The sequence below is a fragment of the Mesoplodon densirostris genome, chromosome 1, assembly GCF_025265405.1.
Source record: "Mesoplodon densirostris isolate mMesDen1 chromosome 1, mMesDen1 primary haplotype, whole genome shotgun sequence".
In the NCBI taxonomy this organism is placed as follows: domain Eukaryota; kingdom Metazoa; phylum Chordata; class Mammalia; order Artiodactyla; family Ziphiidae; genus Mesoplodon; species Mesoplodon densirostris.
The window spans coordinates 32,021,782-32,048,348 of NC_082661.1; the positions used below are offsets into that span (position 1 = coordinate 32,021,782).

The 26,567-nt window shown below is 51.7% G+C and overlaps 1 protein-coding gene across 1 annotated transcript in view; it reads left to right on the forward strand.

Moving 5' to 3' along the window:
- Positions 1-3,486: 3,486 nt before the first annotated feature.
- SLIT1 (slit guidance ligand 1) overlaps positions 3,487-26,567 on the forward strand; it is a 173,466-nt gene continuing 150,385 nt past the window's right edge. Inside the window, exons 1-2 of the mRNA XM_060101471.1 lie at positions 3,487-4,080; positions 25,117-25,188. Of these exons, the coding sequence (XP_059957454.1) occupies positions 3,884-4,080; positions 25,117-25,188 (269 nt within the window). The 5' untranslated portion in view covers positions 3,487-3,883. The remainder of the gene's footprint in view (positions 4,081-25,116; positions 25,189-26,567) is intronic.

The window sequence follows — 26,567 nt, forward strand, 5'->3', positions numbered from 1 at the left end:
TCCCTGTTGAATTGCTGAGTCCCAGTACAATGTACATAGTACATAGATAGTCAATAAATGGTGTTCAATGAATGCTCAAATAGCAGGCATTCTGTCTCATTCTTGCCTTGTGTAGTTTGGAAATCCAATCCAAGGTGAGCCTCACCCAGGCTCTCCACCTTCTTGCGCTCCAGAGGGGCTGGTGGTGCAGAAAGCTGGAAGGAGGGCATTTTCTCCCTGAGTCACAGGCAGGAGGGGCCCCTCAAGTCCTGAGCATGTGACGCTGAGGGGATGCAGAGGAGGCTCACACCCCTGGGTTGGGAGACCCAGCCCCAAGTTTCCCCTGAGGAGTTGCCCTGCTGGTGGCCAGTGAGCAGAGCGGGGCTTGGAGGGGCCTTCCTGGCAGAAGCAGTGTGACAGGCCTGCCTCTTCCCCACCCGTGCAGAGGGAGCAGGTGGCCCGGCTGTAGGCAGAGGGTAGGGAGGGGCATGTGAGAGGAAGCTGAAAAAGCAAGGGGGGTGGGACCAGAGCGGGGTGCTGCTGGCCAGGCGGCTGTTTAAGGAGGAAATGTGCTGGGAACGTTAATGAGCTGCGTTCATTCACGGTGATCTGCTTCCCGGGTCGGGGAGCCGGCCAGGTTCTGGGGTGGAGGAACTGGGGACAGGAGCCAAGTTGGGGAGCTGCCTGGCTGCTGGGGCAGGGCCTCCCATGATGGGCTGGCAGGGGGAGTCTTTGTCCTGGCTCTGAGGAGCCCTCCTTCCTTCTCCCCTTTAAAGGAAAGGCCAGGCCTTGCCAGGCGGTGACAATTTGGCTCAAGGCCTGCTTGGGACTCACTGTCCATCCTAGTCTGGAAGCTTCTAGGGCAGCGGCTGGCTCTCAGGAGCCACTGGCAGAGCTAATCTTGCAGGGCACCCCCCCCCCCGTCTGCTCCCACCCCTCTTGCCACTCCTCCACCCTGCCAGTCTGAAGCCCCCAGGGCACGTTGCCCATTAATCAACACTCTCGTCCTCCCCACATGGGTCCTGGCTTCCGAGGAGCCCTCTGAGGTCATGGGGCCAGGGAGGCACCGCTGGAGCCGAAGGTTGGAGACCAGATGCCTTCGACAGTCTGAGTGCTGTCTGTGACAGGCCTACTAAGTGCCAGGTGCTGGGTTAAGTGCCAAAGTGAGGAGGTGAGGAAGCCGTGAGGGGCGGGGAGTGGGGGAAGGCTTTGCCCCAGGAGGAGGGTCAGGGAAGGAGCCACATGTGTAAACAGAGCTCCAGCTAAGAGGGGATAAACAGAACAGCAGGCTCAGAGGAACGGGGACTTAACTCTGCCTGAGGCAGCTGGGGAGGGCTGGGGAGAGGAAAGGGGCTGAGCGCCCTGTGGAGGGGGAGGAGAAGAAGGAATTCGTGAAGGAGGCGGGAGAGGAGGCCCTTGTAGACGGCAGGCAGCCCTGGCTTGACTTGTGGAAAGGTTCCCTAAGATCACACCGCACAGGGACGCCTGAGAAAGCCCCCTCCCCCTGAACTGTCATTGAATTGGTGCTCCAGGACCCATGGCCCTAGTTAGAGGTCATGGATAAGACTGTGAAAACTTTCAAAAGAACTGTCAGAAGCCCATAAAATCAGCCACATTAGTTATGACGTACTGGCCCCGGTTCTGTTTATGACAGTAGAGATACTGCAAATTTTTCATCAAGATGGAAAAGAAAAATGAAGAAAACCCCTGAGGCTTTTGGTACCTGGTGGGTGAGAAAGCTTTAATCTTGTGGGGTCTTTCAGTACCATACCACCAGCTCTGACAGACTGTACTGTGCTGTGCCTACTCCTGGCACCTCCTGGACCAGCCACCTTTTCTTTCTGTTTTTTTTTTCCCCAAGGAGAAACCCAGGTAGCCACCACCTGTGAGGGGAAGTGCTTCTTCTTTTTTTTTTTTTTCCATCTTCCCAAAACTTTTTATTTTATATTTTTCACATCTTTATTGGAGTATAATTGCTTCACAATGTTGTGTCAGTTTCTACTATACAACAAAGTGAACAGCCATATGTATACATATATCCCCATATCCCCTCCCTCTTGAGCTTCCCTCCCACCCTCCCTATCCTATCCCTCTAGGTCGTCACAAAGAAGAGATGGAGCTGATCTCCCCGTGCTATGCAGCAGCTTCCACTAGCCATCCATTTCACATTTGGTAGTGTGTATATGTCAGTGCCTCTCTCTCACTTCATCCCAGCTTATCCTTCCCCCCCGCCCCGTGTCCTCAAGTCCGTTCTCTATATCTGTGTCTTTATTCCTGCCCTGCCACTAGGCTCATCAGTACCGCTTTTTTAGTTTCCATATATGCGTTAGCATACAGTATTTGTTTTTCTCTTTCTGACTTTGAAGTGCTTCTTGACCTGTTCAATTACTCTTCTTGCTGGGCTCTAAGCAGCCTTGAATCAGGGGCCCCAACTGATGGACAAACAATGTATGGGTCCTATGGTACCAACAAACCACAGCTCTCCTTGATTTGGGGGAGGTCCTTATCTTTTCTGGGTTGAGGTCAATCCTCTCTCCACCTGGATTTCCTGTTCACACCCATGACCACCTCGGTGTTACAGTGAGCAAAGTGCCTGCCTAGAGGACTGTAAAAGCCCAGGGTCTGATGTGGGTGGCCTGTGGTGCTTCTCCTCAAGCCCTTTCCTGGCCTTCTCAGTGGTTCTTTCATGACAGGACTGAACATTCGTTTTCAGCTGTTTCCACCTGTCACAAATGGAAGAACCCTGGTGTGAGCGCACTAGGGTATCTGCTGGATTTCCAAACCCCACTGATATTCTGGGAAGCCAGGGTAGCCCCACGGGCAGAAATAACATCTCCCGGCTGTGCAACTGTTCAAATCAGGGTCACTATCACTCTGGGGGGAGTTAACTTCCGCACTCCCCTTGGAGAAGTGGGGTTGCTGCCATCTCGTCAGAGACTGCGTTGAGGGAGGGGAGGAGGCTTGCTTGGCCTAGGGCTTTGGTGCACCGCCCACCCCCCAGCCCCCTCCGCCCAGTGCTCTTGTTCCACCCTCAAGGTCCCAGGCTAAGTGAAGTAGGTGGCTTGGAGAGGTCACCTGGGGCTCGGGGCTTCCTTTCACCAAGAATTGAAAAAACAAGTCTGGTGGGGCCCTAGAACCGTTTCAGCCGTCGGGGAGAGCGTGTCTGTGGCCTGGGGAAGGGGTCCAGGAAGCAAAATAAGATCCCCTTCCCCCTCTCTGGACCAGCAGCTGGGACTGCGGGAGCCCGGTGCGTGCGTCTAAGTGTGCGCATCCTCGGGGTGTGTGTGTGTGTGTGTGTGTGTGTGTGTGTGTAGGGAGAGCTGGAGAGGGTCGCGACCTGACGGGTCCAACTGTGGGCTCCCCTCCCCCCGCAGCCCCTGCCCGCTCTCGGAGGTTCCACCTTTGAAAGTGTACGCGGCTAGCGGCGGCAGCCGAGTGGTCGTCGGGAGGCGGGGGCGGGGAGGGGGGGAGGAGTCTGGCTCGGGTTGTGTGCTTTTCGATTGATGGATGACTGCTGGGTGGGAGCGAGCGTGCGGGTGTGAGTGTGAGTGTGTGTGTGTGTGTGTGTGTGTGTGTGCGTGCGCGCGGGGTGCGTGCGCGCGCGGGCCTGCCCATTTTCCTCCTCGCAGCAGTCAGTTGGGAGCTGGAGAGAGGGAGGGAGACGCAGCCCGCGAGAAACCGGAGAGGAGCCGAGCGCCCTCCGCCCGAGGCGCCCTCCCTTCGTCCGCGCACAGGCGCCGTCGCTCGGAGGAGCAAGGTGCCACCCAGCCCGCAAGGGCGCAGCGTACAAACCCGCGGTCTCTTCGGTGGCTCTGCCCCGAGACTGCACCTGGAGGCCACCCCGGACGGGGATGGTAAGCGGCTGCCGCCGTCTGGCACGCAAGCGGGACGTGGTGAGGGCACCATGGCGCTGACGCCCTGGAGGGGGCCCTCGGCGGGGCTTGTCCGGCCCGAGCTCTGGCTGCTGCTGTGGGCAGCCGCGTGGCGCCTGGGTGCCACGGCGTGCCCCGCCCTCTGCACCTGCACCGGCACCACGGTGGACTGCCACGGCACGGGGCTGCAGGCAGTCCCCAAGAACATTCCACGGAACACGGAGCGCCTGTGAGTATGGCCCTCATCCGCAGCCCGCTGGGAGCCTCGAGGTTGCCCTCCCACCCCGGTGCAATTCAGGGCTAAAGGTGGGGACAGGACCGTAGGGGCCTGGGCTCTGCAGCCAATAAATGAGTCAGTGCTTGCTAGGGTCCTTCCCGAGCCAGGAGCGCCAATGTTTCCCTTTCCTGGGATTCAGAGGGCCCTCCCGGGGCTGCCAGCTCCCATCCTCACACCTGCACCCTGCGCTCAGCACGGCAGGCCTTCCCACTGTGCCAGCACTTTATTTCTCCAGGGTGCCTGGGAATTGGTGCCAGAAAGCCTTCCTGGCACCCAGGAGGGAAGCTCACACTCACCAGGCACCGTGTCTCCTTCTGGGTACTTGGGGCTTGGGCTGTGTTCTGAGTGGGAGGTGTGCATTTGGGCTCTGAGGGCTTGTAGGCTGGGGATGGGCAGCAGGATGGGATGGAGTTGAAGGTCCTAGTGTCCCCCTTTCTCCCCATTGTTTGCCCCAGAGCCTTAAGAATTTTTTCCTTCCAGATGTGAGGCATTTGTCCCCCACTGCACATCCAGCCATCCCCAACCCAGGCAGACAGTGGACCTGAGGGATTTGGGTTTGAGCCTTGGGATATGTTACATTCAGCACCCAGAGAGGGGTAGATATGACCTGGACAAGGAGCCCATGAATAATGCTGAGAGGTCAGGAGCTTGGAGTGGGAGATACGAGGTTAAAGATATTGACCATGATAAGTCATAAAAACCACCATTTCTCTTACCCTGTTGTCGCTCACTTCTAAATTCTTGAGAAAACTTGGCCCTTTCTAGACTCACCAAGCTTTGTAGAATGTGTGTGTGTGTGTGGGGGGTGGGATTAGCATGTGTGTGTGTTTATAGACATATATAATTTGTTTTCCCAGATTCTCTTGCAGAATGTGTGTCTGCATGAATTCCTGGTATCTGGTGTCACCTCAGTAGTGTGAGCCTGGGAGAGCCCATGTACATGGGCTGTGTGTGTAGATTTTTGGTCTCATGCAGGGCCTTTTATTTTTTTATTTAAAATTTTTTATTATTTATTAATTTATTTTTTGGCTGCATTGGGTCTTCGTTGCTGCGTGCGGGCTTTCTCTAGTTATGGCGAGCAGGGGCTACTCTTCGTTGTGGTACACGGGCTTCTCATGGTGGTGGCTTCTCTTGTTGCGGAGCACGGGCTCTAGGCACATGGGCTTCGTTAGTTGTGGCTCACAGGCTCTAGAACGCAGGCTCAGTAGTTGTGGCTCATGGGCTCAGTTGCTCCGCGGCACGTGGGATCTTCCCGGACCAGGGCTTGAACCCGTGTCCCCTGCATTGGCAGGCGGATTCTTAACCACTGCGCTGCTAGGGAAGTCCCTCATGAAGGGCCTTTGTGCCGCTTGCGGAGGTGGCTGCCTTGGGGGATTTTTGAGCTGGACTTCGGAGGAGGCTGCTGGCCCCTTTGAAATCTGCCTTCTCCTTCTTCTCACACTCCTGGGTCCCTGCAGTGGCTCTCAGGAAAGGCGTACAGATTTCGAGAACTTTTGAGCACATTTTCATGACTCTAAGCTGGTCAGAGGCAGAAATCTGACCCTGGGAAGAACTGTCTCCTGGATCAAACTCCGTACCAAGGTCAGCAATTAGCACATTTGCCCCAGGCTCTTCTTGGCTGAGACTGAAAAATTCCTGTGGAGGTTTCAGGGAGTTTGCAATCTAGATGCAATCTAGATGGGAATCAGAGTGTGTGTGTGTGTGTGTGTGTGTGTGTCTGTGTGTGTGTGTTGTGGCACTGCATGGGGAGAGGTTGGAACAAACAGAGATTCCTTGGGGATCCTGTGTGGCCCTGGAGAGGGACGGAGGGTCAGAAATCTGTCTAAAGGACGCCTGAGGCTGCAGCGTCACCCTCCATGTTCCCTCTGGACCTCATCTCTGTTCCTTTGCCTTGTCCTCGGGGCATTTCTCCTGCAGCTGTTACCCTGGTAGTGGCCTTGGTCTGAGAATTTTAGCCCCTCTCCTTTGCTTTTGGATCTGAATTTTGAAGTCATTTCATTTCTTGCTCTCTCTCCACCTTTAGTTTTGAGGGTAGTGTCTGTTTTGACTTTGATGAACTCTTGAGCTCTTTTGTAATCAGAGTGAGATGGAAGTGAAATTTCCTGGTATAAAGTCAGTTATTTGCTGTGTGACCTTGGGCAAGTGACTTAACTTCTCTGAGCCTTAGTTGCTTTCTATCAGGAAAATGAGGCTGCTGATACGTAAGGTCTCTGGTTCTTGTGAGGACTGAAGGGAATGTATGGGAAGTTCTTGGTACATTATGATGCTTGCTAAGTGAGAGCCATTATTATAATAGGATCAGGAGAAGAGTCTTGTTACGTAATTCAGCAAGTGTTTGTGGAACCCATAACTGCCCTGGGTGCTGAGGCTCCATCTGGGAGTGAGCAAGTCCCTGCCCTCAAGGGATGTACAGTTGAGAGGACTGGGCAGGGGCACCTAACTGTAAGCTCTGGCAGTGTAATGGGGCTGTGGGGAGGAAGCTTTGGGATTAGAAGCCCTTTTCTGGGGTGAAGGAGCTTCAATACCTACCATTTTATGAAGGTACTTTGGGACTCAACAGTGGTTGGGTTGGATTTTGCCAAGTAGAGAGGGCAGGCAGCCCAGACAGGGCATGCAGGAGCAAAAAGCTTGAAGATGGGAGTGTGGCCGGCCTGCTGGGAGAACGGACCAGCTTTGCCCCGGGGCTGAAACATGCTGTGGAGTGGGATGTGATGGGATTTGAGACTGGGAAGGTTGGGAAGGGTCAGGAAGGCCTTTCTCTATCTGGATTTTTTCCTTTAGAGACTTCAGGGTTCAGATCCAGGGGTAAGTCATCAGGTCTGACCTTTGCTGTGTGCAAAACTTCTTGGATTGGGAAAGGCTGGAGAAAGCAGAGGGAGCCTGCCTTTTCAAGAGGCAGGCCGCGAAAGAGCCATTTGAAGAGGAAAAGAACATCCTGAATAGAGGCCTTGGGCAGGCTCAAAATAACTGTGGCATATGCTGTCTCTAATCAATATGGGTGTCGTGCAGTATCAGAGCCTGAAACAGTGGCTTCTTCCCAGGCTGTGAAATTTTTATAGACCGCAGCTGTGCATTCGTTCGCCTTTTGTCTTCTGGGCAGTTTCGCTGGCAGCCTGTGAGGCCCAGCAACTTTATGATGATATATTCCGTAACTCCGGGTCCAGCCCATCTCCCCAAGTGGGAAGAAATTGTCACTAGTTTGCTACAGGCACTTCTGGGAAGAGGCTGTGCAGGCTCCAGAGCTGTTGAGGAAATTGGTTCAGCCAGAGGGACTGTGGGGCTGTTGGGCGGGTGGAGAAGGGATGCTGAATAATTCACTGCAGTGGAACAACTGAAGTCCAGGGCAAGGTTGGGAGTGTGGTAGAGGAGGCCTGGGGGCTTATCTCTTGGCAGGGCCCAGACTCAGAGGGGCCCAGCCATGGCCACTATCGTTTTTTTCTTCCACTCAAGGACCTTTCAGTTGGATTTTTTTTTTTTCTAATTTAAAAAATCTTTTGGACTAGAGTGTTTAGGAGAGTGTGATGAGAGAGTGCAGTATGTGTGGACACCACTTCTCCCCTCTACCCTGGACACTTGTATTCCAGGCTTGCCGTGGATGCCCCTTGTGGGTGTAGGATGCAGAGAGGAGAGAGGCCTGAGGACGGAGAGAGGGCCCTGGGAGGCCTGCTGGCTTCTGTTTGCCTCCAGGTCCAGCACTTTCTGCTGCTCTCTGGGCCATGGGGGCCTACACTCCTGCCTTCCTCGGTATGTCCCCTTGCCTCCTGGCCAGTTTGTCCACTGCCCTAGCTCCCTGCCCACTGCTGAGGCCTGGGAAGCCCATGCCTTCTCCCAGCTTAGCCCCGAGTCTGGAGGCCCTGTTCAACGGGGGTGGGTGGTTTTGACCAAGGAAGGCTGCCCAGGGCACCCCCAGGCTGATTGTCTGGGAGCCTGGTTGGAATTCCAAACAATGATTGGATGGTGGCTGCGGTGAGAGGGGTCAGAGGGCCAGACAGAAGCCACGTCTGCCACCGGGGCCTGGCCGGCCTGGGCTCTCTGAGCAGGACTCGATGGGCTCCTGCAGTAGAGACCCACGTGATACAGGGGGAGTTGCCTCCTAGAGAAGCTCGTGTCTCCAGTAGCAGGTGCACTGGGCTTATTGCTGGGCTCTGAGTGACTGGTGGTATGGCCCGGTGCTGCCCCTCCATGTGACCTAAGATGCAGTTTCCCCATCTGTAAAAGGGGATGACGGTTGCAGGTTGATGGTGAGGACTAAGTGAGTGCATGCATGTAGAGGGCCTGCAGGCGTGTTTGGCACATGGTGGGTGTTCTGCCTCCGGGGAGAGTGATACCTACTACCTCATAGGGTTTTTGCCAGGATTCACTCATTCTATGTGTGTGAACATGCTTTGTGACTCTTATTTTTATTATTTGAGAAGCTCAGGCTAAAGGCTTGAGGGTTCCGGTGGGGCAGGAGAGAGAGCGGTGGGGGGCAAGCATTTGAGTGTTGGCCCGACTGCAAGCTGGGGTCTGGCTCTCAGAACGCTCCTTCCCTGGACTGTCCCGCATCCCTTAGGGTTTGGAGACAAGGCACAGGTCAGTGTCATGCGGGGAGTCTCGGCAGGGTGGATGGCCTTGGAGCCAGACTGCTTGGCTTTTTAGCCCCTCTCTGCCATTCAGCAGCTGGGGGGACCTTGGGCAAGGTATGGGGTTTAAATCACTCATTCAACAGATAGCTGTCTCTTGAAGGTCTGCATGGTGCCGATTGAATAGTCCCGGACAGAAATGGAAACCGCGCCTCTCTCTCCGAGGTTTAGTCCAGCAGGAGGGATGGAGATGAATGACACAATAGGAGGAGAATCACGTAATTGCAAACTGGGATAAGTGCTCTGGAGGAAAGTGTGACTTCTCAGGCCCCCATTTCCTTGCCCATAAAATGGGGATGATGACAGGACCTGCTTCAGAGGGTGGTCCTAAGGATTAAATGTGGTGATGCTGAGAGAAGCACTTTGCACCGGACCTGGCACACAGCACGTGCCCAGTAAATGGTAGTATTATTATTGTTATTCGGTGACAGAGAGTTGCAGGGCTGTGAAAGGAACTTGGGCGCCACTCAAGGCCGGATCCCAGCACGGCCCTGCTCTCTATTCCCTCATCAGGCAGCCACTGGGCGCTCTGGAGCCCCGGGGAACCTTGGGGCACACGGAGACCGAGCTGCCCCTTGCGCGGTGCCCCCTCTCGGAGGCAGGGGGCTGGCTGTGGTGGCCCAGGCTGCCCGCGGCTGCCAGCAGGGGCGGCTGTGCTCTTTGGGGGCCGGCTGAAGGGCGGCGGGGACAGGCGGCCCCCGCGTTATTGGGAGCAGACAGGGGCTTGGCGGAGCTGCTGGCTGAGTTCTGTGCCGGCATTAGCAGCTCGGCAGGGCTCTTGCTTAATGGGATTTTCTTCCCAAATGCTGTAATTATCGCCATACAAATACTTATTACCCAGAGCAGATGACGGCCGGGCCTTGGGCAGTAGCCAGGGAGCTGGGCTGTGCTCAGGGTGGAGAATTGGCTCCTCTTTTTGAGCTCGAGACTCCCTCCCCTTCTCTCTGGATCCCAGCCTGCCGTGGACAAACAGCTGTTGGGCACCTGCCATGTGCAGAGTGTCTGCAGAGGTCCAGGGTATGGACTCGCTCCTCTGGGAGCTTGCGGCCTGGTGGGGAGAAAGGTCTGTCTGCGAAAGAACAAATGTGTAAGGATGCCCGTAGGGACGTAGAGCACAGCGGCTACCAGCGCAGCCTTTGCTGTGAGAATGGCCCGGTTTGAATCCCGCCTTCATCAACTACCACCTGAGAGATCTTGGCTGACTCATGAGTGACTCAGTTTCCTCATCTGTAAAATGGGAGCAACGTAGCATTTACCTTGTAGGGCTGTGAGTTCAAATGAAATTGTCCATGTAGCATGGTTAGAATAACGTTGGCACGTAGAAAGTACTCCATCAATGTTAGAGATGAGGAGATGGGAGTGAGACATGGAGGAGGAGTTGTATCCCTACAGTGATTGGGAGGTGGGATTTGAATTGGGCCTTGAAGGTTGGGCAGGAATTAGGTGAGTGAGTGGTGAAGCCAGGGCAAGGGAATCTGGGGGCATCCAGAGGTGAGTGCCGTACATTTGGGAAGGAGATCTAGCTGGTGGCGTGAACGTTTGTGCTGGTGAGTTCTGAGAGAGGAGATTAAAGTAACGGGTAGGCTCAGGCCATGTGGCTGGGGAATGGGGAGCCATCCGAGGGTGTGTGTGTGTGTAAAATTTTATATTAAATATTTTTTTTACTATTCAGCGATGTTTAACAAATCTAGTTGTGCAAACATCACCACAGTCCAATTTTAGAATATTTTCATCACCCAAAAAGATTCCTTGTGTTCACTGTAATTTTAAATTTTGTTATAATTTCAAACTTACAGAAAAGTTGCAACAAAAGTATATCCTTTATTCAGACTCAATTGTTTATATTTTGCCATCTTTGCTTTATCATATATTATACACACACACATGCACACACACCTTTTATTCCTGAACCATTTAAGAATAGATTGGAGGCATAACTTTTTTCCTCTAAATGCTTCGGTGTGTATTTTTCTAACGACAATAAGGCTATGAAAATTAGAAAATTTAGTGTTGATACAATACTATTATCTACTCCATGGTTCATTTTAGAATTTCATCAATTGTGCCAATAATGTCTTTTGTAGCTATTGTTTTGTTCAGGTTCAGAATCCTGTCCAGGATCACACATGGCATCTACTTGTCATGGCTCTTTATTCTCTGTTAATTTGGACCAGTTCCTTAGCCTTTCTTTGTTTTTCTTGACCTTAACATTTTTGAAGAATACTGGCCAGTTATTTTGTAGAATGTCCCTCAATTTGGCTTCATCTGCTTTTTTCTCATGATTGCGTTCAGGTTATGCACTTTTGGCAGGAATGCTAAATAAGCAACGTTGTGCCCTTCTCAGTGGGTCGTGTCAGAAGACACATGACGTCAGTTTGTCCCAATATTGGTGATTTTAGCTTTGATTACTTGGTAATTTGGTGTCAGCCAGGCTTCTCCGCTGAAAAGTTACAATTTTCCCCTTTGTTATTAATAATTGACTTGCAGGGAGATACTTCGAGGCCATGTAAATATCCTACTCATCAAACTTTCATTCACTAGTTTTGGTTCCACTGATGAGAAATTTGTAACTCCACCATTTCTTCTCTATTTATTAGTTGGCGTTCTACCGTAAGAAAGAACTTTACCTTCTCCTCCATCTGTTTGTTGTTTGCCTGATTGTTTGTAACAGCATGGACTTGCGGATTATTATTTTATTCATTGGGTTATAATTTGTAATAATGTTACTACATTATTTTGATGTTCAGAGTGTCCCACATTTGGCCAGTGGGACCTCTTCAAGGTGCTCCCATGTCCCGTTGACAAGACCCTTTAAGCACTTGCCTCCAGGGGTTTTGAGTGGAGAGTAACAAGTGCAAAATGGTGTTTTAAGATATTCTGTTTCCTGGCTTTGGTATGGACAATAAATGGAGGGAGAGACCAACTGGTTGGTGGGGAGACCAGTTGGTTATGGTGACTGTGATTTCTGACAGTAGTTTTTCTATCACTGCTGTATTTTTGTTCTTTAAAAATTTTTTTTAAATCTTTTATTTTAAAACAATTTTAGACTTACAGAAAAGTTGCAAAAATAGTACAGAGAGAATTCCCATACACCCTTCACCCAGCTTCCCCTAATGTTAACATCTTTCTTAATCATAGCACGATGATCAAAACCAAGAAATAAACATTGGTACAATACTGTTAGCTGAGCTATAGACTTCATTTGCATTTCACTAGTTTTTTTTCCACCAATGTCCTTTTTCTATTACAGGACCCAATCCAGGATCCCACATTGCATTTAATTGTCATTTCTCCTTAGTCTTCTTCAGCCTGTGACAGTTCCTTAGTCTTTCCTTGTTCTTTGTGACCTTGACATTTGTAAAAAGTGCTGGTTAGTTATTTTGTAGACTGCTCTTTGGTTTGTGTTTCTCTGGTGTTTTTTCATGATTGGATTCAGGTTATGCATTTTTGGCAAGAATGCCACAGAGGTGATGTGCCCTTCCCAGAGCATCCTATCAGAGGGTAGATGACATTGATATGTGTCATTGCTGATGATGTTGACCTTGATCTCTTGGTTAAGTTGTTGTCTGCCAGGTTTCTCCACTATAAACATTATCTTTCCATTTGCAATTAATAAATATTTGCGGGGGGAGATAACTTTGAGAATATGTAATATCCTTTTTGCCCTCAAATTCTCACCTACTAATTTTAGCATTCATTAATGGATCTTGCCTGCAACCATTATTATCCAATTTTGCTTTTCTATTTCCCTCATTCGTTCTACATTTATTAATTGGAATTCTTCTGTAGGGAAGAAAATCTTATTTCTTTTTAAGAAGGTGGTTTGTTGGATGGGTGCATTGGGTTTTGAGTTTCCTGAGGGCAGGGACTGTGTCTCATGTATCTTTGTATTTCCATCGCCTCGTACATAGTAGGTGCTCAAAAAAATGTGTGTTCAATGAGTTTTGTTTTTTTTTTAAACCTGTGGTAAGACTTTTCATGATTCTGATCCTTGCTTTAGAAAATATGATCATTGTGATAGGCTGAATAATGGTCCTCAAAGATGTCCACATCCTAATCCCTGGAACCTATGAATATGTTACCTTACAGGGCCAAAGAAACTTCGCAGATGTGATTAAGTTAAGGATCTTGCAATGGGAGATGATTTTGGATTATCTGGGTGGGCTCAACGTAATCACAAGGGTCCCTAGAGAGAGAGAGGCAGGAGGGTCAGAGTCAGTAGTAGAAGAAATATGACGACAGAAGCAAGAGATTGGAGTGATGCCAAGAAGGGGCCACGAGGGCCTCCCTGGTGGCGCAAGTGGTTGAGAGTCCGCCTGCCGATGCAGGGGATACGGGTTCGTGCCCCGGTCTGGGAGGATCCCATATGCCGCGGAGCGGCTGGGCCCGTGAGCCATGGCCGCTGAGCCTGCGCGTCCGGAACCTGCGCGTCCGGAGCCTGTGCTCCGCAACAGGGGAGGCCACAACAGTGAGAGGCCCGCATACCGCAAAAAAAAAAAAAAAAAAAAAGAAGGGGCCACGAGCCACAGAATGCAGGCGGCCTCTCGATGAAAGAGGCAAGGAGATGGATTCTCCCCTAGAGCCTCCAGAAAGGAATGCAGCCCTGGGAGTGTCTTGACTTTAACCCAGCAAGACTGATTTCTGACTTCTGATCTCCAGAACCGTAAGATAATTTGTGTTGTTTTAAGCCACTAAGTATGTGGCAATGTGTTATAACAGCAGCAGGCAACTGTTACAGTCCTCACAGAGTTTGGAGGGTACAGCAGAGGCCAAGGCATGAGAGGAAGCAGGCCTGGACGGAGGCAGAGGGTGCAGAAGGAGCAAGTGGGAACGTCACAGGGGACCCTGTGGCCCGAGGCTGGGAGGAGGATCTTGCAGAGTAAACTTGGGAGGGTGGCTGATCCTGGAGGAGAAGCCATGAAGTTAGCTTCTGCCTCTTTTGTTTGAATTACCAATAAACAGCCACGTGAAAAAATGACCCTCGAGGTAGGAATAGGGGATGGTCCCTCTGTTGAGTGTTCAGGCTGGAGAGACAGTTGGGAGGGTGTCCTGGGGAAGTAGTGGGACCCACGAGGGCAGTGGGACAGAGACGTCACTGGGAATAAAAATCTCCTGGGAAGCTGGTATAAAATGAAGATCCCCAGGCCCATTCCAGAGTTGCTGAGTCAGCAGGTCTTTGGCAAAGGCCATTCAGGTGATTCAGATGTGGGAGGTGCCCAGGACACAATCTGAGGAACACTGCTTGGTGCTGGGGTTTCCTGGTGAAGAAAGTACGTCCTTTGAAGACGCAGGAGGACTGCCTTTGGCTTCCACCCACATTAAGAGGGCAGCAGGAAGGGAGGGCCACCAGGGAGGAGCTGGGGGAGGGGCAGCAGCTGGGGGAGGGGCAGGAGGAGCTCCCGTCCACAGGGGAGCCTTGGCCCGACGTTTGTGGTTTGCAACCTGGGCGATGCAGTTACTACTAAAGCCAAAGAAGGCGTCTGGAGATGGTGAGGGGAGGGTTAGCAGTGTGGAGAGCAGCCAGTCTGTTTGAGGATGAGGGCCAGGGAATGCTTCTGGAACTGCGACTGGGGGGTCACTGGCAAAGATGGGCAGAACGCTTTCCTGGGAGAAGTGGAAGGCGGAAGCAGATGGTCGGGAGCGAGTGGGTGGTGAGGAAGTTTGCGGGAGGAGAGAACAAGCGCAGGAGCTCCAAGGGGAGCCGCTCAGAGATTGTTTGCAGAGGGGCAGGTGGACTGGAGTCCCACTCAGGGGAGAGGGGGTGGGAGGCGACTGTGGGAAAGAGGAGCCCGAGCCCTGGGTGGGTTGGGGAGGGGAGGACCTATGACAGGTCAAAGAGCAGAGATGGAGAGCATCAAGGAGGGAGTTGTGATGGTGTTGGTGGTCACCATTCAGAATCCTTACTTTGTACCCAGGCTCCAAGCCACATGCTTTACCCACGTCACTCTTTCACTCCTCATAACAGTCCTGGGAGGAAGGCATTACAGTCCTCCCTCAGGTCCCTGAGGGATTGGTTCCTGGACATCCACCCACCCAGCACCAAATAAGGTTCCAAAATTCCCGATGCTCAAGTCCCTTATATAAAATGGCGTACTATTTGCATATAACCTACTCACATCCTCTCCTATACTTATAATAATCTCTAGATTACTTATAATACCTAATAAGAGGTAAATACTATATAAATAGTTGTAAATACAGTGTAAATGATATGCGGATTGTTGCCAGAGCAGGGCAAATTCAAGTTTGGTTTTTGGAACTTTCTGGAATCTTTTTTTGTGTGTGGAATATTTTTGATCTATGGTTGGTTGAATCTGTGGTGGTGGATCCCCCAGATAAGGGGGATAAGAGTCTATTGCACTTGCCCCTGCTTTGTAGATGAGGAGAAGATAAGAGAGGTGGAACCGTCTGCCCTGGGTTAAACAGCCAGCTGGTAAGTGATGCTCTGAGTCTCGAGGCTTTGAGATGTGTTTCTGTTTAAATTTTTTTAAAATAAATTTATTTATTTATTATTTTTGGCTGTGTTGGGTCTTCGTTGCTGCACTGGGCTTTCTCTAGCTGCGGCGAGCGGGGGCCACTCCTGGTTGTGGTGCGCGGGTTTCTCATTGCGGTGGCTTCTCTTGTTGCGGAGCACGGGCTCTAGGCGCGTGGGCTTCAGTAGTTGCGGCTTGCGGGCTCTAGAGCGCAGGCTCAGTAGCTGTGGCACAGGGGCTTAGTTGCTCCGCGGCATGTGGGATCTTCCCGGACCAGGGCTCGAACCCGTGTCCCCTGCACTGGCAGGCGGATTCTTAAGCACTGTGCCACCAGGGGAGCCCTGTGTTTAATTTTTAAATTTGACTACCACTCCACACATCTTAATAAGGCTTGGCTTCATTCATTCATTCATCAGACATTCATTTAACACCTACAGAACCTCTGTCGGGGCTTAGCACTAGGGCATAAAGGGAAATTGGCCAAGATTGATTCCTGCCTGCATGTGTTTACAGGGCGGACCCAAGTTGCAGGCTGGCACAGGGAGGGGTGTCCAGCCTAGGGGTGGGGGGTGGTGAGCAGAATTGGGGGATACAAGGAGGTGGTGTTGCAGGTTGAGGTCAGGGCCAGGGAGTTAGCTGGTGGGTGGCCTCTCAGGGGCCTGGGGTGGGCAGTGAGTGGAGAGGGGGCTGGCAGGCAATGGACATGGAGGCCTGGTGGCCACCAGGGAGTGGGGCCTGTCTGTAGGGATGTGGTTTTGGGGTGGGCCCCAGACCTGAGAATGGTATTGGCAAGAGCAAGGCCAGGCCTCAGTGGTGAAGGAACGGAGGTGCAGTTCGTGCCCCAGAACAGAATGCACCATGGAGTTGGGGTTAAGAGCTGGGCTCTGATCACCTCCCACGCATTAGGATGGCTACTATAAAAAAACTGGGAAATGACAAGTGGTGGCGAGGATGTGGAGAAATTGGAACCATTGTGTGTTGTTTCTGGGAATGTAAAATGGTGCGACTGCTGTGGAAAACAGTATGAAGGTTCCTCGGAAACTTAAACATAGAATTACCATATGATCCAGCAAGTTCACTTCTGGGTATATACCCAAAAGAATTGAAAGCAGTGTCTCAAAGATATTTGTACACTCATGTTCATAGCTGGATTATTCACGATAGCTAAAGGGTGGAGGCAACAACCCAAGTGTCCATTGATGGATGAATGGATAAACAAAACCTGTAGACGTGCAATGGAATATTATTCAGCCTTAAAAAGGAAGGAAATTCTGACACATGCTATACCATGGATGAACCTTGAGGACATTGTGAAATTAGCCAGTCCCCTTATCTGAGGTACCCAGAATAGTCAAATTCGTAGAGACAGAAAGTAGAATGGTGGTTACCAGGGGCTGTGGGAGGGAGGAATGGGAAGTTACTGTTGAACAGGTACAGAGTTTCAGTTTTGCAGGATGAAAAAGTTCTGGAGATCTGTCATACAACAGTGTGAATGTACTTAACACTACTGAGCTGTGCACTTAAAAACGGTTAAAATGGTAAATTTTGTTATGTGTATTTTATAGCAATTAAAAAGTAAAAAAAAAAAAAAAAAAAGACCTGGGCCCTGGAGTCAGACGTGCTAGGGTTCAAGTCTTGCCTTTTCAACCTACTTACCAGCTGACTGAACTTGAGCTGGTTACTTAAATTCTTTATGCCTCAGTTTCCTCATTTGTAAATCAAGACTGATAAAAAATCTTTGAACCAGGTGGTATTATGAGGCTTAAGTGAGCTGGCTTGGCTGTGATAGTATAGATATTACTAGTCAAGCCAAGGAAACAAGATGGGAGCCCAGGAGCCTGGACAGAGCAGGATCCGTAGGAAATCTGCTGTGGTGTGAGGCCCCTGTCTACTCATCCCTGGGGCTTCTTGATTCATCACACGGTGGAGGGTGACCCCAGCCCTGGGGTTGGTGCCAGGCCTGTGGGCTCTGCTGAGGGGGTGGAGGAGCCTCTGGATCATGACCCACTGAGGCTCGAGGAAGGCTTGGGGCTGATGGGAGCATGCGCCGGCCTCGGCTGCGATGTGCTGGTGGCAGCCAGACTCCGTGGGCAGGATAGTTCAGCTTATATTTACTGAGCAACTACTGTGTGCCAGGCACCCTCACAGGTGCTGGCTCACAGATGTGGCTCTGCCTCTCACAGCCTGGCAGGGGAGACTGGCCTTTAAGGCCAGTCATATATATTTTTTTATTTTGTAATTTTTTTAAAATTTATTTATTTATTTATTTATTTTTGGCTATGTTGGGTCTTCGTTGCTGCCCATGGGCTTCCTCTAGTTGTGGTGAGCGGGGGCTACTCTTTGTTGTGGTGCACGGACTTCCCATTTTGCAGAGCATGGGCTTAGTTGCCCTAGGACATGTGGGATCTTCCTGGACCAGGGCTCGAACCCGTGTGCCCTGCATTGGCAGGTGGATTCTTAACCACTGTGCCACCAGGGAAGCCCCCAAAGGACCTCATATTAAACACACAAATCGAAATGACAGCTCTGGAGGAGGAGCTGAGTGAACACCTGTGGGGAGGGTGGTTTAGAGGAGGGGACATTTAAATTGAGGCCTGAAGGATGTTGGGAGTAAGCCAGCTGTGGGTTACTCTGTGGGCTCTGGATCAGAGCCCAGCCAGCACTGGCAAAGGCCCTGCGGCAGAAGAGCTGGTTGTTGAAAGTGAAGGAGCAGGGTGGCTGAAGCCCTGGGGGCTGGTATTTTCCTAACAAGGGAAATGAGGAAAAATCAGTCTTTTAACCTGTGGGCTATGGAATGGTTGTTGGTAAAACAGCAGCGTCCTCTCTGTGTGAAGCTTTCCTTGGCCGATGTCCATTTGGGGAGAGCATTTCTTAATTAGTGTGGTTTTTTTTTTTTTTTTTAAATTTAATTTATTTATTTATGGCTGTGTTGGGTCTTCGCTTCTGTGCGAGGGCTTTCTCTAGCTGCGGCAAGTGGAGGCCACTCCTCATTGCGGTGTGCGGGCCTCTCACTATCGCGGCCTCTCTTGTTGTGGAGCACAGGCTCCAGACATGCAGGCTCAGTAATTGTGGTTCACGGGGCCAGCTGCTCCGCGGCATGTGGGATCTTCCCAGACCAGGGCTCGAACCCGTGTGTCCTGCATTGGCAGGCAGACTCTCAACCACTGCGCCACCAGGGAAGCCCCCCCTTTTTTTTTTTTTTGAGTCAGGGAGCAAGGAAACATGGAAAACCCACCCAACCCAGTGCTATTTAGAATATGTCAGTTTGAATATGCAAATTTATTCTTGCCTTTAAGAAATACTTACTAAAACATCTATCAGGTAACAGGTGCCATGTACTACGTTAGACCCTGGAGATATAATAATGAAAAAAAACTGGCACAGCCCGTGTCCTCGAGGGGCTTATACATGGGGAGGAGTAGAGATATCAGTCAAGGAAGGTCCCAAATCCATATAAAATTGCCCCTGATTTGTGCTGCAGAGGAGAGGGTTAGAGTGCCCTGTGGGCCTGTGCTAGGGAGGTTGGACCAATTGGAAGGAACAGTTGGAGTGACTTAGGCAAAGTGGAGGGAGGGAGCAGTGGAGGCAGAGGGGATGGCAAGTTCAAAGGCCCTGCCACCAGAGGGAGCAAATCAGAACAGGGAGAGTGGGGCAGGCCACCTGGGGTTTGTGCGGTGTTAAGAGGAGTTTGTCTTGATTCCAAGAGTGATGGGGATTCATTGAAGGGCTTAAGTGGGGAGTGACATGATCAGATTTGCATCTTGAAAAGATCACTCTGGCTGTGGCCTGGAGAACAGATTGGAGGGGAGCCAGAGGGAAGGTGGGGAGCCCGGTTAGGTGGCTCTGGACGTTCCATGCAGCCGGTCCACCTGCAGGTTGGGGTGTGGGCCCCTCTACCTCTGTCGGGCGGCAGCTGGCTAGGGACATTCTTCATTCCCTTGGTTCTCCTGTCTGACTTTGCAGACACTGAGTGCTGTGGATTTGGCCAGGGTAAGATTTCAAAGGACAGCGCTGAGGAATACAGTTCCCCAGCCCAGAGGCCAGTCTCATTCACAGTCAGAGTGTGCGTGTTTATTTTTTGGAGACCTGGCAGGAAGGAAATTTAGAGGGGAGCTGAGCCTCCCCATCATCATTGCAGGTTTGGGCCCTTGGGGAGGAACCAGCACCAGGAGCGGCTGCCCTCCCACCCAACCGTGAGAAATGCTTGTGAAGTGCGTGGAGCCCCTGGAGCACCCCAAGAGGGGCCCAGGGTGTTTATTCCTACAGCTTTAGGAAATCCAGTGGTTTCTTTCGGTTTATCACAAACACCGAGATGCTGGGGATCAGATTCTTGTTTCCTGAGAGGATTCGAGAAATCCTGGTGTGTTTTTGTTTTTTCCTCAGTAATTTTGCTTCAGAGGATTTTCTCCCAAATCTTTCACCACCGAGGTTTTTTCTTTCAGGTTAGGACCACATAGGAACGGATGGGAGTCAGGGCCATTTGCCACTGGAGTGTATTTCCTCCTGGGGAGAAGGATGGATGCAGAGTCATCACTTTTGGAAGAGAGAGAATCATCTCAGGGCATCTTCCCTGGGCCTCAGCATCCTGGGGCCTGCAGGGCAGGAGCAGCCAGCTCCTCCCTGCTCAGCGTGGCAAAGCCAGCCCAGCAGCAGCCTGAGCTGAGCCTGGGACACCACCCTTCTAGTGGTGCTATGGTCCTTGAGGGAAACAAAACAACAACAACAACAGTAGTAGTAAAAATAATTGCAGCAGGCAATATTGATATAGAGAGCATTTATGTATGCCAGGCACTGCTCTTGGTGCTTTAGAAATAGTTAAGCCACTTAAACCTCACCACATCTCTAAGAGGTGGGTGTTATCATTATCTTCATTTTACAAATGGGGAAACTGAGGCGCAGAGAAGTTAAACGTTGTGCCCAGGGTCACACAGCTAGTGATCGTAGAGTAGGAATTGGAAGCCGGATAGTCTGGCTCTAAAGCCCAAGCTCGGCTGGCTGGGGAGCTGCCCTGATATTGTTGTATGGGCAGAGCACACGGTCTTATAGGGCCCCAGGATGTCTGTCTAAGTTGTTCCTCGGCTCTTTCCAAGGCGTGATTGCTCAGGGTGAGGGGTGGGCTCGACAGAATCCAGCAACACGAGGCATCGTGATGAAGGGGAAAGAACCTGGATTCACGTTGGCCTGGGTGGGGTTTGGCCCTGGCCCCACCACTTATGAGCTGGGTGGCACTGGGCAAATTGCTTCACCAATCTCTGCCTCAGTTTCCTCATCAGCAAGATGGAGAGAACTTGACTCATCTCGTAGGCTACTGTGCAGGTGAGATGAGATGAAGCATGCTTGGAGTTGGGCTCAGAGCCTGCACACAGAGGCGCCCAATAAAGAGAAGTGGTGGATGTGGGCCCTGGTGGCAAGAACCTCAGGGACCCCAGGGTAGCTCTGGATCCTGGCTTCTTCCTGAGAAGCGAGGCCGGGAATTGCCTCAGAGGGCCCACCCCACTTGCCTGCTCTGGCTGCACAGGTCTGAAGGTCACAGCAGCTTCTCTGGTTTTCCCAGGCGGCTTGCTGGGGAGGGATCTCCATGGCGACACTCAAGGACCACCTGTTGGAGGAATCAGGCACCGGAGAAAAATGACCTCCTCGCCTCATTCCAGCAGCCTGTGCTGAGGGTTCGAGGGGAGGTGGCCGGGCCACCTCGAGGTTGGAAACTCGATCCTGGTGGGCTGCCCGGCTGAGGGGAGAGGGAGGGGACCGTGGAGGCCATTCTCTCAGCCTAAGTGGCGCTAATGACTCCTTAAGCTGCCGCCCCGGACCTGCGAACCCGATGAGAGCTGCCTCTGCCTCACAGGCTGCCTTCTCGAGGGCTGTCCCCTGAGAGGAGGCGCTTAGCTTAGCTCCGGGTTAGAGACCAAAGCTGATGGGGGAGGCTGGGGGCTGGGGGGGCTTGGGCTTCCATCGACATTCCTGGAAGCCACCAGCAGGGCCTCCTGAGAGAGGGGCTGTGTTTGCTCTGCTGTCTGTATACCATTGTCCTCCTGTGCCTGCCTGTCCCAGGTCTTTTCTTGAGTGGAGGTGGAGTGGGGTACAGGAAGTGAGGGGGAGGGGTTGGAATCCACTGATGGCTAAGGAATGCGCCCCAGCGTCTGCCCAGTGGAGCCTGGTGCCAAAGGTGAGAAGAGAGACAGGTAGATGGCGCGTATCATCAGAAGTCCCTGCGAACTCCCCACCCAGCCCTGCCCACCTATGGGAATTCCATCCTCAGGGATTCCTGAGTTCCATTTGGGCCCTGCCTTGTTCAGACAAGTCTTGACGTCTGTCTTTGCCTCAGTTTTGCCGTCTGTGAATTGAATAATTATTGTAGTCAATTGCCTGATGAACCATGGTTGCCATGAGAAGGAGTGAGTGAATGATTGTAAAATGCAAGATTTCTCATGACCTTTGACTGAGTAATTCTGTTTCTAGGAACGTATTCCTCCCAAATGCCCACCGAGCTTTATGCGGTATTATTTATAATCGAACAATACCAAAACAGCTCAGATGTTCCAGTGACAGAGAATCAGGGCATGCCCAGTAACTTGATATATCCAATGGAAGGGATCCTTTATGCCAATCAAAATCGTAAATGGAGAATGAGCAGGGAATGACATTGCAGAAGGCGTGCACACCATTTATGTCTCATTCACTCTTGTATCTTCAGAACCTTGCAAAGTGCTCTGCAAATAGCAAGTCTTCAGTAAATATTTGTCATATTATCTCCACTCGATAAAACTTATATCCAAAGGTAACAGGCTTGAGAGAAGATATTCCAGAATATTAACAAGGGGTTCTTTCTGGGTGATGAGCTAATGTGTGATTTTTCTTTATTCTTAAGGTAATTGAAAAAATTCAATAATGTACATATATGACTCGTATTTTTCAGCATAATAACTTGCCTATTTTATTGACTTTAAAAATATAGATGTCTCTTAAAAAATTTCAAACAATGCAGAAAAGTATGAAAAAGAAGCTGAAGTCCCCTTAAGTCCTACCACTCAGTGGTTACAGGCATTCACATGCAGCAAACAGCCCCCAGTGAACTCGTTCTATGCATATACCTCTACTGATATGTCTGTGAGTTTTAACATAAGTGGGCTTGGGGCATACAAGCTGTCTTGAAACCCTTTTCCCAGGGGCTGTATCAGGGACATCTTCCCTTGTCAATACAAAGGGATCTGTACTGTTTTAAATGGCTGTATGGCATTCAGTTTCACAGATGTACTGAAATTTAACTAAGCATGGCTCTGTCGACGTGCATTGAAGCTTAGTATTTTTGCTTTTATAATCAATGCTGACATATATTATAATCAAAAACATAAAACCGGGACTTCCCTGGTGGTCCAGTGGTAAAGAATCTGCCTTCCAGTGCAGGGGACGCGGGTTCAATCTCCGGTTGGGGAACTAGGATCCCACATGCCGCGGGGCAGCTAAGCTGGCGTGCCACCCCTACTGAGCTCGCGCACCTCAACGAGAGAGCCACGTGCTGCAAACTACAGAGCCCATGCGCTCTGCAACCTGTGGGCCACAACTAGAGAAGAGAAAACCCGCACGCCACAACTCGAGAGAAGCCTGTGCAGTGCAATGAAAGATCCCGCCTGCCTCAACGAAGATCCGGCGCAACTAAGACCTAACACAGCCAAAAATGAATAAAATAAACAAATAAATAAATAATAAATCTTTTTTAAAAACCCCATAAAACACCCCAAATTCCTTGTGGTTTTGGGTTCAGGGGTGAAAGTTTGAGCAGGATAGCCCAGAGGGAACCGCCTGCTTGTGGAGGGAACCAGTCTTCAGGGCTTTGAGATGACATTCTCCTTGTTTGAAGTGAGGTCGTGTGGCAGGGGGAGCAGCAAAGAGAGGCTCAGAGGTGGCCGTTTCGGGGAAGAATATTTCGTTCAACAAAAAAGGCCTTTACGTTGAAAAGAGCCCATCTCACGTGGAGAAGGCATCCTCCCAGCATTTAGGGCAGGAAGGGGCTCAGTCTGGTGCTCTCACCCATGGCCCTGTTACCTTGGAGAGGCCTCAGACCCCTCAGAGAGATCCTGTTAGAAAAGAGCTGAGGAACAGGGAATGAGTTTTTCCAGCTGCTCCAAAGGATCAGGAGCCAGGCCCAGGGGAAGGACAGAGACAGTGATGAGTTGGATAAATTATCAGCTTGTCAACTTGGGGAGAGAGCCTGTCCTGGTGGAAGAAGCCTGGGCCCTAGGATCAGACGGCTACGGGTCCAGATCCCTGCTCTGTGCTTTACCAGGTGGTGACCTCGGGAAGACCTCTTTGAGACACTTTCTCCTCATCTGTAAGATGGGCGCAATAACTACCTTCCAGCATCTTGAAGGATGTATGCAAAGCCCAGTTCCCAGAGTGTGTGGCAATCAATAACATTTTGTTCTTAGTGGAAGCAGCTCTAGAACATCACACTTCTGAAACACTGTTAGGAAAGGGAACTTGCTGTTTTTCAAAGTAGCTTGGACTTGGGTTGGGATGGCGGAAACACCTGGAATCTTTGACCAAAGTTGGTAAATGAGGAGACTGGGCTGCAGGTAGAGCGTGTGTGTATCTGTGTGTGTGGATGTGCGCGCGCGAGCACAGTTAAGTTATTGCTAAGCATACGGGGGACTGCGATGATGGTGAGGAAGAGGAGGGGGCAGGGTGGCTGTGGACACGGGGCTGCACAGGAAGCCAGGTTAGATGTGGAGGTGACAGCTGGGTTTGGAGCTGGGCCTGAGTGAGATTCCGCTGTGTGTGGCTCAGTGGAAGAACTTTCTGGGGAGTGGAGTGCCTGACCCCTGGAGTGGCCTGCCTTTCCAAGGCTGGGCCAGCTTCCTGTGAAGAGGAGTGGCCAGCAGAGGCTGGGTGACCTTTCCCGGGAGGCTGGGTGGGAGGGGGCGGGAGGTGGGGTCCGTGTCCAAGGTGCCCAGGGCATGACTGGAAGGGCTGAGGGAAGAGCACGTGGTCTTGGGAGGGAGCAAGGACTGGAGGCCCTGGTGGTGTGAGGGGACGAGTCACTGCGGGGCTTGGCCTCCCTTCCTGGGCCCTGCCTTCCTGTCCCCGCTGCAGGACTGGCCTCAGAGCAGCTCCTGCCCGGAGGTCTCACTGGCTCCCTCTCTTTCCTCTGGTTCCTTTTTCAGGCCCTCTGGCTTGGACCCACCTTCCCCCAACCCTGCTTCCCACGGCTCCCAGCCCTCCAGATACTCTGGCCTTTCTCCTTCCCTGGAGTGTCCATTCCATCCCTCTTGCTACAGATCTGCCTTGTCTTTTGGACCTCAGCTGGAGGCCCACTTCCTCAGTCCCCTTAAATGGCATGGCCCTCCCTGCTCTCTCCTGCTTGGAATCTGGACAGCTTATGGGAACCAGTGCCACCAGATGATGGCATCGGTATCCCCAAGGGGCCCCTTTCTAAGTGCAGGCCATGCTCTTTGCTTGTTTATGCCTCATGTTACTCCTATGAGGTAGATGGTTATTATCCCTATTTTATAGATGAGGAAACTGAGGCTCAGCAAGGATTCTACCTGAAGAGCCTCTCTAATTGGCTAATTTCCAAATTCTTTCCTGTGTGAATGTCTTGTCTCTCCAACGAGACTGAGCTCTTTCAGGGTAAAAGCTACGTTTTGGGGTTCCACAGCACTCCCAGCAGTGAGTCCGTGCCCTGTGCGTTCCTGTTGGTTGAACATCTGCTGCAAAGAGGTCCCGGCTTGTTAGGACGACACAGACTTGGGGGTCCCGGGGCTTGGCTGGGAAGCACCCAGCCCCGTTGGTGAGATGGTTGACTTAAGCCACGTGGAGAGGGAGCTCGGAGCGGAGCCCTGGCCTGGGGGCACCCTGGGCAGCTCACCATCTCCTTCTCTCCTTTCCTCCCCCAGGGAACTCAACGGCAACAAAATCACTCGGATCCACAAGAATGACTTTGCGGGACTCAAGCAGCTGCGGGTGCTGTGAGTATGGCATGCTGCTGCCGCTTGTAACCTTTCTCCTGCCCCCTCCCCTCAGCGGTGGTCTCATGGCAGAGCCCTGGCTGTGGGTCGTAGGGTTGTAGGCCAGCTGGGCCCCTCCCCTGCGCGGTCAGTCTTCGGGTGCCGTGAGCAGGTGGGTGGAGGTGTGCCAAGTCCTGACCCAGAGTGGCCACTGTCTCCCATATGGCTGAGAAAATTGGGCGTGGACTGGGCACCGGTAGTCACTGCCTGGCAGGACCTGGGAAGATGGGGCTGCCTTGTCCATTGGCAGGCTCCTGGGGTGAAGGAAGACCAGGTGTGCTCAGGCTGCCGTAGCAAAAGACCAGAGACTGGGTGGCTTAAACAACAGAAATTAGTTTTCTCCCAGTTCTGGAGGCTAGAAGTCTAAGATCGAGGTGCCATCAGGGTTGGTTTGTGGGAGGCCTCTGTTCCGGGCCACCTTCTCACTGTGTCCTCATGTGGCCTTTCCTCTGTGTGTGCACACAGAGAGATCTCTGGTGTCTCTTCTTACAAGGACACCAATCCTATCAGATTAGGGCCCCATCCTTACGACCTCATTTAGCCTTAATTACGTACCTTATCTCCAAACACAGTCACATTGCGGGTAAGAACTTCAGTGTATGAATTTTGGGGCGGAGGGGATGACCCAATTCAGTCTATAACAGTCTCCGCAGCTCTTTTGAACTTGTGCCCCAGAAAGACTTCCCAGCAAGGCCACAGACCCCCTGACTTGAGGAGGAAGTGACTGGGAGCCGTTGAGGACAGAGGTGACTCCCCTCAGGTGCCTGATAGTGGCCAACATTGGAGGTGGCAGGCATGACGTTGTCGGGGTGGCCACCAGCCAGCGAAGGAGTCATCCATGGCACCTGCCTTGTCAGGCTGGGCAGGGGTGAGGAGCAAGGGGAAGGGGTGGGTCCCTTCACCCGCTCCTGCTCTGTTGATCTTGGGGTGCAGAGACACCCCTACCTGCGTGCATTCTGATGTGAGGTTATCTCCTCCCACAAACTCGGGTGTGCAGGGAAGAAGGGCATTTTAAATTTTCTCTGCGTCAGTTTCGACTTTGAGCCCACATCCCACCTGGCTGGCAGGAAATTCACTAGCAGACAGTCATAGGGTCCCTCATTCCTTATTCCCAGGGTCATGCAGGGGTCCTGGGGCCTCAGTTCTTTCAGAACTATGGACTTTGCAGCTCGGAAGGTCTTTGGAGGAGGTGGTGACCCTGTGGTCGATCCTCTCTGGGATTGTAACTGTCAGTCACTGGGGAAGGGGTCTTTGCATCTCCAGAACCACTGACTTCGGAACACTTCCCAGGCTGAGGAATCTCTTCTGAGTCTGGGGAAGCCCTCCCTCCTGCCTGGTGT